Source organism: Buceros rhinoceros, unplaced genomic scaffold, assembly GCF_000710305.1.
Source record: "Buceros rhinoceros silvestris isolate BGI_N320 unplaced genomic scaffold, ASM71030v1 scaffold11433, whole genome shotgun sequence".
In the NCBI taxonomy this organism is placed as follows: domain Eukaryota; kingdom Metazoa; phylum Chordata; class Aves; order Bucerotiformes; family Bucerotidae; genus Buceros; species Buceros rhinoceros.
The window spans coordinates 794-14192 of NW_010403097.1; the positions used below are offsets into that span (position 1 = coordinate 794).

A 13399-nucleotide genomic window follows, 5' to 3' on the forward strand; every position below is an offset into this window, starting at 1 on the left:
GCGTCGTGTTGCAACAACACTGCATCTGCCTCGGTGCTGGACTGTCAGTTCACAGGCGATCCAGTCCTGTTGACTTCGAATCACAGAGGAACGTTTGCTGCTGCCTGAAAAGCAGCAAAACACTCTGTACCAGAGCGCGTTTGGGCTGTTACCGAACATACCTACTCTATAGGCTGTGGATTCTTTTTTAATTCTGATGGGTAGTGGCTGGCTGATTCTCGAAAAAAAAACCCCAAAAAACCAAATCCCTGTAGAGGATATTTAAGGCTATTCAAAATAAAAGGTCAGATAGTGATCAAAGGAACAATGACAAGGCGGGGAACCCATGCAGCCTAATCCCTCTGAATCAACCGCTCGTAAAACCCTCAACGACTGGGTGAACGACTAAGCCATTCGTCCCTGTTGCAAAACCCGCTGAAGTGGATTCCAGGGAGGAAGCTCTCTGGAATCTATGCAAACGAAGGGGAACTACTATGGCATTGCTAGGGGGAACCACTGCCATAAAGAGTCTTTAAGGACTTACTGGGGGGATGCTTGGGGTGGAGAGATGTTGGAATGGATAAACAGAATTTGAGGATTCACAAGACAACACTGGCATGTTTGAGGTAAGAATCACAGGCAGGGAAGTGGAGGGATCAAGGTGGTTCAGAAACAAAAATGGAGAGAAGAGGGGGATAAACCAAGCTGGTCGAATGCAATCAGTATGATTGTCTGGACAAGCTTTGCACCTGACCACCACAGTCTGTGCTATATTGGTAGTAAATCATTTGGATTATTTTCTGTGTGATCATGTTCTCTCTTGGGTGCGTGTGTGTGTGATCCAATAAACTGGTCTGTCTAGCCAGCAAGTGAGATGTGTGGTTTGGGGGCCCAGAATCCCAAGGGAGCTCTGGAGGTCTGAAGGTGACCTCTGAGCTCTGTAGGTGCAGTTCTCTGTGGGCTGGACCTTAGAAACGGGATCAGGCTACTGATACTGCCTGTGTTTATATGGGTGTCCAAAGTACTGTCTCCCATCAGTGTCCACCTGCATGCGTGTGTCTATCCTGAACTCACATGTGACTCCGCTACTGGTGTGCAAGTAGAAGAATACTGTTTTTCAAATGGAAGGAAAGAGTTCCCACTCATCCCCGTTGGCCCGGGAAGGAAGGAAGCCTCTGGATCTTTCAGCCCACCCATTTCAGTGCCCTTAATACTCTCTTGGGAGAGCAGGTGCACCTGGCCAATATCTACAGCCTGTTCCCCTTGTTCTGCTCCCTGATCCAAGGATGGTAGTAGGGATGGTGGAGCATCATCACCACCTGTTCCCTTTGGTATGGATGGGTTTTCCATTAGTTCATTGCCGATGAGCTTTTTGAACCCGCTGATATTATTTGCTCCCATTGCTCCTACAGCGGTAGGTTCTTGTGGTGTAAAATACCTCTTTTGTTTGTTACCAACTCGCTTTATCATGTGCCCCAGGCTGCCACGGAAAGATTTGCTGATGAACAGTTTTCCATTCACTTTATCCACCACCTTCATTGTTTTTGTAAGGGTTTGGCTGGAAACCTGTCAAGAGCTACTCCTGAATAAAAGCCAGGATTCATTTCATGGGTAGCATTGCTTGCTTCCATTTTAGGTGCAGGTCTTCCCAGCTTCTCAGCAAGAAGCAGCCCGTTTTCATTCCAATGACATCTTTTTCTATTCCAACCCGTTTTAGCAAAGGAGTTTTGCTGGAGAAAACGGCATCATGCAAAGCAAGCCATGGGACAATGGTGACACGCAGTGGTCCTGCAGGAAAAGTGCACCTCAGAGTTCACGGTTTTTCCGATTTATCAGGGAGGCGGTGGTAGCCAATTAAGCCCGCACACAGGTGAGTAAACAGCACCGCTTACCAAAAGGGTGACTGCATACCGTGCCATTCATATAGTCCTCATCATCATCATGGCTTGGCTTCGCGAACGAAGATTTGGGAAGGGTTTTCCCCACGCTCACTGCAAGCGTGCTGATGGCTGAAAAGGCCAATACAGGGCTTTGCAAATAGTGAGTGCACCCTTCGGGGCTGCGCGGTGGGTTTTTTAGGTGAGGCGCAGCGTGCGCGGAACTGGCCCCAGCCTTTACACCTGAGGTTCATCTGCCAGGGCCTAGCGAGCTTGGACGGTGACAGCGAAGTCCTCGGGTCGTAGGTTTGGTTAGAGCATCCTTCTCTTAGATGGAGCCTTACAAGGCTAAACGAGCTCCATCTGCCCGGGTTTGGAGTCAGAGTTGTCCGTCTCCTAGGATGGTGCCCGAAGGCTTGTGAGCCCATCCTGCCCGTGGACACACTGTGTCTGACCCTTCAGCTGAGACCTGTCTGGCTTGGGAGACCCCACCGGAGGCACATGCCACCACCAGCACAGCTCTCAACCTCAGCATGGCAGCTTGTAATGTAGTCAGCCCCAAACACCAAGAGTTAATCCTTAGATCTGTACTATGGAGCTGCAAGGGGAGACAGAACTCTGACTCGGACTGACCCCCAAGCCTGGGATGCCTTCCTGCTTAGAGAGAGGTTGACATTATTCCCAGTTTACTGGAACATATGAGTGGGATAAGTCTACATTGCAGTTACTGCAATGTACTTCTTACAGGCTGCCCAGATCTCTGCTTTTGGTATCAACACCTTCCCACACACGGACACCGGCCCATCCACAGCCTCACCACTTCGCTGGATCTCTTCAAAAACCTCCTGCCAGTCTGGACAACCACCATCTCCAGAAGGAAGAAGCTGCATAGGAGATGACCGTAGCAACCCCAGGGTCTAATTGCCATTCTGTCTCTGAGCAAAAGCCATCTGACTGCTAGTTTCTAAGTCCTCCTCTGACCTCTCCAGCCCTGCATTTCAAATAAGTCTTTATATAGCACCACCTCTCCCATATCCCTGCCCTACACGTTATTTCCTACATGACTGATCCTAGTGTGAATCTGCACTCTCTACCATTACAAGGTCTCCCCAAGTTTGCAAGCTGAGAAAGTAGAGAGGCTGAAACCACGTCTTCTGTCTTTGTCTCCCATCCCTCAAAAAAACAGGTCAATGCATGCCAAACCACCTTTCTGCTCCCCGCAGGGAATGGGAAGTTGGAACACATAAAGGGAAGATCAGAATGCTTTGTCTGTGTGTGAGGAGCTAGCACCAGGGGTCAGTACCTGCAGTACCCTGAAGGCACTCTCCTCCTCACCACCACCACCTTTATTTTAAGATGTGAACCGCATATGAAAGGAAAACCAGGTCAACAAGAAAAAGCTGACACATATCAGTCTACTTCCAAATGTCACTGGACCTGGCCATCAAGCCAGTGTCAACTATATTGCTTATCAACATAAAAGAGAGTATGGAAATAATCCCATTGTGAGACAAACTTGTGTGCAACACAAGAAGTCACAAGTTTTAGACTTTTCTCAGGAAAGAAGCCTCTACAAATGTCAAGGTAAGTCACATTTCAGAGTCTCTACCCTTAATCTGAAAACAAACATTGTTACCATAAGAAATCCAGGCGTGCTTTAAAAATAACTAGTTCACCTATTGCATGTCTTGGATTTATTTAACTGTGGGCTTGTACAAACACCTTAATGCAAGTATTTGAGCTTGGTAGGATATAGGATATAGAATGAGAAGATATAGGATAAGTAGGATATGGGATAAGATTAAAAATTAGCAAGCTATGACTTGCGAGTCTACAGGTATGCTTACCTAGCACAGAGACATGTACAGAACCTTGCACGGAACATAAGATGGATCCATGGCCTCTCACAGGGTTTTCAGTAGTAGCTACTTTAAAAGTCTGTCATTGTCCTGCAGCTACAGGAGAAAAATCTAGGTCATTGTTTACCTCAAAAAGGAGAAAAAAAACCCTTGGAATAAACCTTAGACTCTGTATATTGTGAACAGTCCCCAGTAACAAGCCTTACAATTCCAAAGTACGGCTCTGCAGTTTTGCTTTGCTTTCCTGTTTGGGGGGCAGAAAGTCAGGGAGATAAGGCAGGCAGATTCACAGACCATAGCTCTGTCTCCAGACCCGACCGTGTTAGTTGAATATACACTAATATGCATGAGTCAGGAAGAAAGGCATGTGTCCAAGCTTCCAGGAGAGTTTGCAACTGAGCGGCAACAGACAAATCATCTGTCCTGCATCCTAACTTCTCTCTAGATGGGTGCTCCTTTCTGTTTTCCATAAGAACTTTGCAGAGGCTCTGTGAAAGCCTGGGAATCTGGTCTTTTCTGCACCCGCTAGAAGCTGTGTGGTCTTTCAGTCCTGCTTGCACAGTACTTGCAGATAACCACAAAGGCCGAAATAAGCCATACTCATCAAACCTTTATAATTATCAATCCTTCAGTGGATCCCTACTCGTTCATTGTACAAACTGTCTTCTTCATGTGTAGATTTTAAGTATGGTGTTTATTTTTTATAATAGTGCCTTTACAAGGTCAGAATCCATTTGGGGCCATCTTGTGTGCTTACAGTCCTCCTTTTAAGGGGCCTTCTTCCCGATCCTTTTAAGATCTTTTCTTTGCAGAAAAATCCCTGAGATGCTAGCCACCAGATTGCCTGTGATGTTGCTGAAAATTCATCTGTGCTGGGCAGGGCACATCTCCAGGATGGCGGATCACCACCTCCCTAAGATTGTGTTCTACGGTGAACTCGCCACCCGCTGCCGCCAGAGAAGAGCTCCAAACAGGATGTGCTGGGCAGGGCACATCTCCAGGATGGCGGATCACCACCTCCCTAAGATTGTGTTCTACGGTGAACCCACCACCGGCTGCCACAAGAGAAGAGCCCCAAAGAGGAGGTATAAGGACTCCCTGAAACAACACCTCAGCCTTGGCCATATTGACCACCATCAGTGGTCCACCCTGGCCTCCAATCGGGAGATCTGGAGACACACCATACGTAACGCTGCTGCCTCCTTTGAGAGCACGTGTAGAATCAGTCTCGAGGAGAAAAGACAGCTCAGAAAGAACCGTGCCTCGACTGTACCACCCAACGAGACCTTGTGGTGTGCTCTTTGCAACTGGTCTTGCCTATCTCACAATGCCCTTTTCAGCCATCAGCACGCTTGCAGTAAGCGTGGGTAAAGCCCTTCCCAAATCTTCGTCCCCGAAGCCAAGCCATGATGATGATGATGATTGTACTGTGCTCTTCAGGACATCCTTGTTTTTCAGGCTGAAGCTGCAAAACTTGGCAGGAAATTTCCTGGTTGCCTCCAGGTCATCTGGGCAACTAAGACCCATACAGTGGCTGTGGTGTGGTGATGGAAGTTTCCTGGACATCTACCAGCTACTTGTATACCACCTTTGCTTACACATAGCAAAGGCTCCTTTCTTGCACTGGAAAGTGTTTCCTATGGATGTCATCAAGGACAGGGAGCACCTTTCTACAGTCAGCAGAACTGAACAAGCTTCAAGTTGCCCACCTAGCATAGACTAGCCACTTGGTGCGTTCCCTGTTTGCTCCAAGAGGCGAAGACTTCTGCTATACACCTCTATCTTAAGGAAGCTGTCTACATAGCAGCTCTTTTTTGACCCTCTGCTTTGCCAGCTCCCTCAGCCCCTCTCATAGGCAGCTGAACAACATTGATCTGATTTGAAACCACAGCCTGGAAACATGTGTTCATATTCACAATTCATACACTTAATTTCCTTACCTACTGCTTGCGAGCACAAAGTGGCAAGACTTCTTATCATCATCAGGACAGAAATCTTAGTGGGACTGTTTCAATTCAGGTCTAATTTCATGGCCATCTGATGGTGTAAACAGGAAAATAGATCCTTGACACGTGACCATGTAGAGGCAGGAGAGCCTGGCTCATGGGCACAGTGAGCACACTAGGTTACAGCCTTTGGTTGCTATTTTTGCCCTCCCTATCTGAAGTCCAGCCAGATGAGAGGACCTTTGTCCTGAAGCTCCTTCAGTCCAGCCCAAATACCCAGAGGAAGAAACTTGCCAGCAAGGCAACTGGAAGACTCTAGGGCCTGCTTTGCTTCCTTGTCCTTTCCTGTCCATTGGCAGAACACCATCAAACAGTACTTACTGACTCCCACAATGTCTTGGGAAGGGGCAATGCTAGAGGGATGCTCCTTGGAGGCTCATTCCAGTTGCTTCATATTTTTGCTCACTTGAACTCAGCCCTCTCCTCTTTTTGTATCAGCACAGAACCATTTGCTTCCTCAGATTTTCTCTGCTTCTCCTAAATGCTTGTGAAACTTCTATTTTCCTTTTTTCCTGTCCCTACTGGACAGCCTCAAGAACAATGAAGAGTAGAGAAGGAAGATCTGGCTCTGTCCACTTCTGGATAAATCGCTCTCAATGGTCAGAGAAAATACAGATCTACGGTCCTTCTGCAAGCTGTGTTGATCAGGCGAAGGGCTGCTACACAGGGATCCCCCAAACAACCCAGGTCACATGATTTGATTCACTTATTCCTTTTTTCTCTCTTAGGGCCTTCCTCTTTAGAAGCATCATTGCCTCCCAAATACACAACCCACCTTGTTCACTTTTTCACCATTGGTCCTGGGGTTGTTGACTTCACAGCCGTATTCATAGTTATGGCATGACTCCCTCCTAACTTCTCCCTTGGTAATCAGATCTGAAAAACCAGCACCCATTTTTTTGTTATCTAGTATCCCACCTTTTATGTGTGCTACCTTGCTAATGGCACTGCATATCCTCATAAGCCATCTTCACACACTCTACTCTCCTGTTGCACGCGTTACATCCTGAAATTGCCCAGATCGTTATCTTTTTTTAGTACTACCACAGGTTAGGATTAGCCATCTGGGTTAATATCTTAACAGGACAGGACTTAACTCTGGTAACTCTGGACTAACTCAGGACTTAACTCTCTTGACTCTGGTGTTGCCAGAGTCTAAACAAGGAAAGTGATTGAGGCGGTTGAATGGCCCATCCAGAAGGGATGGGTTATAGGTATTTCAAATGGGAAAACTGAACACAGTTTTATGAGATGTGGTCCCCTAAGTCAGAGTTCAAGGGGAACAGGAGGGGTCTGTTACAGTCACTGCACTTTTTCCAAAAAGAAGAGGGGGGGAAGTGATACCACAAATCACATCTATAGAGACAGTAATTTCTGCTTGTTTACAGAAAAAGATGAACATTGAGTAGTGGTGCACAATATAAAAGATGATAAAGACTAAAACAAACAAAAAGAGGGGACCATTACAGTTTGGAGGGAGAGATGACAATGAAAAGGACGCCAACTGCAGAAATGTACACTGTGCATGAAGAATTTCTTTGCCTGAAAGGGACACTGAGAAATACAAGGTAACAACGGAAGTAAGAGAAGACAAAAGCGGGGTAGAAAACAAGAGGAAGAGATGGGAAAACAGATGGGAAGGAGGAATATTCAGCGGGCAGGAGGGTTAGGTCAGCTAGGAAAAGACAGATTTGCCAACCATTAAAATGAAGAGAGGAGAAACTCATGAGTGGACAAGAATTCTCGGGCAGGCAGAGGATTTTGTAAGAGTCAGGGACCTTTTGCGGAACAAAAGTGCTTGGGACAAGCAGGTCAGGCAGCAGTTCAGGCAGGCCATGTAGGCAATGGAGACTGGACTTGGGATTACGGTGTGAACAGTGGAGGAGCAGGGCACTGAGAAGGGCAAGTGGAGAACCAATTAATAATTGCCCCTCAGCTGCATGTAGGGGTTGACAAGGAGCATTACTGGGCAGAGGAGAGAGTGTCCCAGGAGCAAGGGGTGGGCTGGAGCCTTCGTGGGAGTGTTAGTGGGTGTTAGAGTAAGAAGCATCCTGAGAGAGAGAGGGGGGATCTTGGTGCAGGTGATAGAGGGAAGGAGAAAATGAGGTATGTGAGAATGGGAGGGAAGGGATTGAGAGAAGTGGAGGTGCAGGGTGGTGGTGAAGGCACAGACGCTAAGACCAGGCAGAGCTCTTAGGGCAGCTTGGCAGCCAGGGCTGTGAGAGGACAAAACTGGCCACATTGGAAGGAGGTGGCGGAAGCAGGTTCTTGCCTTGCCCCTGGGATTTTGAGATTTCAATCCCAATGTCCCTACTCATCCAAAAGGGCCCTGTGTCCCTTCCCCATCCTATGTCCCCACACAACCCACCTGACCAAGTCACCAACCTAATCCTCTCCTCATTTTCCTCATTTACCCTCTTACTGCAGGATCCCCACTCCTAAGAGGGAGGGAGCGGTTGGAAGAGGTTTGTTCCTGGGTCAGGACTGGTTACTTTTAGCCAGGTAAGGGGAATTTCCACTGTTTGGTTGTTTTGAAGGGGTTTTATGGCTGGGTTAGAGGCCCTGAAGTGTTATCAAAGTATGTCCTATTCTTGATGATCCTGCGATGCCACCGTCACCCTCTTTCACAGACAGGGTACATATTTTGTCCTTGTTTTGGATTCCAGGGCTGTTTTCTCACTAAATTGGGAGCTTATGCATGGAGAGGGAATTCACCCACCCCGTCTTTTTCAGGCACCAGCAGTAAAAGTGTTGAACAAGCCCCCTATGAGGCAGAAGAGGTGGATTTGCAGGTACTGTCAACTGTATACAGGATTACAGTGTCTTTTTTCTGCTGTCTCTAGCTGAGTTCAGGACCACAGCTGGAGCAACCCTACAGGTAGGATGTGCATTGAAAGGTTTCTGCCTGCCTCTGCCACTCCTCCTAGCTAAACTGTGTCATCCCCAAGGGGTCTTCTGCAACTTCTGGTCTCTTTCAGACGTATACGCCCTTTTTTCCATATTCCTGGTTTATAGCTCTTGGGCATCATTTGTTGCTCAGACGGTGCCTTGAGGAAAGAGCATTCTTTTCTAACCCCAGCTCCAGGAGCACTCACGCAGTGGAGGACCTACGGCGCCATTCAGATACTACCCCAGTCCTGGCACTACAAGATGGTGACACACAGCAGTCATTTACACAAGTGTTACTCTACCCTATGTCCATAGCATATCCACATTATCTTCATCTCCTAGCTTTCGGAGGTTGTCTTAGCTAGCTGCTTGGTCCCCTTCTGCAAGACAGGAGTATAGAGGAAGCTGCCATGTCACACTCATTTGCCACGTCATCAGGAAGGTGAGACTGCCAAAGCAAAGCACGTAACCACAACCTAAGTAATGTTTCAGGCATTAAAACCTGTGCAGACTTCATCAACTGTCAAGTCACTGTCTTTTTTCCAAGTTCTACATACTTTATTTCACTTGTTCCCGAACTACTGTGTATGAAGCCAGGTTTCACATAGAAACTTAGGGCACAGATCAAAGGAAATGGGGTGCATCCAACACAGCAAGGAAAAGGAGAGCCAGAGCAATGAAATTGTCCTTATGGAAGCAGAAAACTCGGATTATTGGTTGCAGAACCAGGGCATTCTATTCAGAATCCTTCTTCAAAACATCTGTGAAAAGAAAAAACGAGAGAAATCAAAGTGTCTGATGAATTTTTAGGAAGCTGTCTAAGCACTAAGATCTTAGGACATGAGTGCAACATCTTTTTGTCATTAACAGGCATTTCCAGTTGCATTTAGATCAGGGATGCTGCAAGGATTGCACATGTGAGGAGTGTATGGAAATGGAATAAAAATAGATCCTTTTAACCTCCCATTGTATCCTCAAGCTTTGGTCTGCATTGAGATTATACTCGGACTAGAAACTGTGCCCACAACTAATACACATAAAGGAATTAATACAGAGCAGAGATGGGCTTCTGTGCTTGCTTACCATCAGCCCTCTGCTCTGTTTCAGCAGTGCCCACCTTGGAAGCCTGTTAATACTAACCTGAACTGCAAGGGAAACTATATTCTCTTGCTGTGCGGTCATCTGTAAGAACAGAAGAGATAAGGTAGTGAGCTGCAGAACTGCATGGTAAGGTGATGCCAAGCTTCTTTCGCTTTAACACAACCATCACATTACCTTATTTTTTTACTCTTCAAACTATGAATGCAGGAACCGAAAAATGTCTACAATGGGTCAGAAGCAACCATCTGTCTGCCCAACATGTCTCTTGTACAGCTATAAAAGACCCTCTTATGCATTGGGATACCTTCTAATGAAAGGACATTTTTGTAGACAGAGAAGTTTTCAGTAGTGTGTCCTGATAGCCTTGCTTTTTTAATGATAATTAGTATTTTCATGTGAAATAGCGATTTTTAAATTGCATGTCCTAGGCATAGGATGGAATAGCAAAGAGCCTATTAAGTGGCAATATTTAGCTCTGTAAAGGCTGGATTAAGAAGTCTCCTCCTCTTCTTGACATGGTGTGGAAGGGGGAACAAGAGCAGAATTCAGTATACAACCAGTAGGCCTATGGTGCTGCTTTCCAAATCTCCAGTGGTAGTTTTTCCATTTTGTTCTCAAATTCTTTTTGAAAAACAATTCTTATCATTCCATCTGTTGTTTTGGCTCATACTGAGCATGGAATAATCAGAGATGCTTAAAATGACTCAAGAGATCTTTCTTCTGTGTGCTGATGGTTCATTTAGAGCTTTAAAGAGTAAGAAATTATTTTCCTATTATCCTCTGAGATATGGCAGCACCAAATGGATGGTAGCATTATTACACTATACAGGAAAAGCACAGAATTAAATTCTCCCTTCTGGTGGATCAGAGTGGCAGGATGAAACATTCATTTTAAATAAAGGGCTAAGTATTTTTGAGAGAGCTAAGGAGCTGGAGAAGACAGGGTAAATTGACAGAGAAGCTTTCTTTCCACAGAGACGTAGCTTGAAGCTAGAGGAAGTCAAAAAACACAGTTATTTTGAACACATGCACACCACAACATAGTCATAGTGTCAGACAGTCTCTTCTCAAGAACAGAACAGCAAGTTATTCTGCTACTTGAATGTAGAAGTGTTGTACAGACAGTGCTCAAGCTTGGAGCTGCAGGAGGAAGTGCACTGGAATAAGGGAGGTGAGGGAATAAGGGACATAGAGAGAACTGGGTCTGTGTCGGGGGTGTAATAGTCACTGTCTGCCGATGTCAAGGAAACCTCACCCGGCTTATAGTAGTCGTAGACATGCACTGTTGCTGCTTTCAGGTTCTGCACTTCAACATCTTGTTCCACTGAGATGTTAAGCTTCAGAGAAGTCTCATCCAGCTGGAGAGAAGAATAGAAGTGAGCAGAAGTACACTGGCCATCTTAAAGTCACTTACACTCCACCTTGACTCCTTCTGTATCAGAGATTTCTTTCTCTATCTTTCCACGTTCTTCCATCCTCTTCCTTTTTTGCCAAAATTTTAGCCTGCTTGACCAGCCTAGAGATTAGTACTTCGAAGAGTCCCAATGCAAAATACTGCAGTTTCTGCTACCTTAAGGGGCAGGTCCCTGTGGTCTTCCTCTTACCTCTTCCAAGTAGATTGTGACTTTGTCTGGTGTTATTTCTGTCTTTTTCACCAGGGGTATCTCCTCCAACTGTATAGGAAGACAAGAAATGAGCTTGGTTAGCATCAGCTCATTGGCCTTCCCTGTTGTCTCACTCCAAGTTTGGTATTTATCAGTGGACCACTGCTGACTAAAGTCAGGACTAAAGTCCTGACTTAGCCTTGTCAGGACAAGGCCTGCGTTCCCCAGCTATAATGACATTGAGATTATTGGGAGTGCATGAAGCCTTAGAAAAAAATTTTTTTTTTTTCAGATTTTGAACAAGAGTTCTTGAGCTGTGTTCCTACTTTCAGCACTTGTAGCAAAGGGGAGGGTGGTTAGCAGGAGACTATGTTCTACCTGGCTGTCTCCTGGAGCACGTCATTGAACAACTCTATGGGATTCAACACCGCTTCATGGAGTATCCCTACAAACGGCACTTGGTAACAGAAAAATGTCTCAGTGCACCCCAGATGAATCTAACTAGGTGCTTTTCAGCTCGTCTCTAACCTTTTACTGCATATGTGATCCTCACTACTGAGCGTGAATCAGTTCTGCAAGTGGAAAGCTGCCTTGTGACATAGCCCACTATATCTGCACTTGCTTAGTTTAGTTGATTTGCAGCAAGATAAATAGCTACCATTCTCCAGCAGTTCTTAGATGTTTGGATATTTTCGGCTGAGCTACATCTGGAAAATAGATTTTCATATCTTCAGGGAAGTCCAGAGGAAAAAGTCTTACCGCTTTCACAGAGCTCTTCACAGGAATGAACCCTGATAGCATCTCCACCTCCACCAGGGCCATGTTACTGGTTTTACGGTCCCCTACGTAACTGAAGAGAGGCAGGAGAGAAGCGTGTTAGATGTGGAAGATATCACAGCATTTCTAGGATATACTAATGAACAATTCCAATCTCCTCCCTATTCTACTGTTGCTATTCAGCAGCATGTCTAGCTCTCCCTGGGAGAAAGGGACCATCTACTTGTTCAATATGGAGGCAGATTTTGCAGCAAATGTGTTATGGTTAATCTTCATGCTACCCTCTCCAACAGGTGGACGTTATCTTTGATATTATAAGTTGAGAGTGACAGTGTTAGCATTGTTCTCTTTCAGGACAGTAAGGCATGGAGAATATGGACCAAGACACTCATCTTAGACAGATGCAGGCAAGTAAAATATGGCTAGGAACAGGAGTTTCTGCTGTCTGGTTCCAGCAGAGGTTCACACTGCAGGAGAATGGACCTCAGAGCTAGTTCAGCCCAGGCTGACAAGGCTACCCCAAGTGGAGAGCTCTGGCTCTTGGGAACATGCCATCTCAGCTGCCAGTGCTCTTTAGGATCTATGGAAAAGAAAAGAGTCTTCCCCTGTGTGTTTGTCTCCAGAGACAGGAGGTTTTTACGGGGTTCTGGTCATACTACTGGGGTTTCCACTTCTTTCAACTGAAGAAAGAGCCTTAAGAGATGTCATACCTGACAGATACATGGATGTCAAGCTGTTTCCTGACACCATCACAGTCTTTTGGTACTGCTTCCACATTCAGGACAAAGACCTCTTCTGTTTCTGGTGGTGGGGTGTTATAGTACAGAGTGGTCTGGTGAGGGAGAAAACATCTCGGTGAAGCAGCCTGAAACTTCCATGTATGAGCTGAAGGTCTACCTGTGCCTGCAGCTTTTAACGAATTGGTAACCAGTGGCTAACACAGCCCCAGCTGTGCTTTCTTTTCAGACATGTGTGGTTCAATACATAGCATCAGGTACATCTGCCATATCTGAGTGTGGAGGCTCAGCTATCTGTGATCCAAGGCCTCTTCAGTACAAATTCCTTCAGTCTTACTGAAAATATATTGTTAAGGTGTGAGAAAGTACAAGAAGAAAGAAGTGTAATAGTTAACGTGGTAATACATAGGTTGCTTCAGAAGTTACTTTACTACTTTATGTAGTATTTCCATGGAAACTACAACAGATACAAAGTGCACAGTAACACTATCTGATAAAGCTAATTCTCTGCTAGAAAACACTATTTTTTGATACAGTCACCACCACTGGCTGGGCAGCTTTGCCAGCGGT

At 45.8% G+C, this 13399-nt stretch overlaps 1 protein-coding gene across 1 annotated transcript in view; it reads right to left on the reverse strand.

The window, feature by feature from the left end:
- Nucleotides 1-1053: 1053 nt before the first annotated feature.
- LOC104490576 (alpha-2-macroglobulin-like protein 1) overlaps nt 1054-13399 on the reverse strand; it is a gene marked incomplete at its 3' end in the record, with an annotated part of 39708 nt that continues 27362 nt past the window's right edge. Inside the window, exons 32-37 of the mRNA XM_010132876.1 lie at nt 12803-12924; nt 12075-12165; nt 11316-11384; nt 10967-11069; nt 9751-9792; nt 1054-1160 (exon numbers count right to left, since the gene is read on the reverse strand). Of these exons, the coding sequence (XP_010131178.1) occupies nt 1054-1160; nt 9751-9792; nt 10967-11069; nt 11316-11384; nt 12075-12165; nt 12803-12924 (534 nt within the window). The remainder of the gene's footprint in view (nt 1161-9750; nt 9793-10966; nt 11070-11315; nt 11385-12074; nt 12166-12802; nt 12925-13399) is intronic.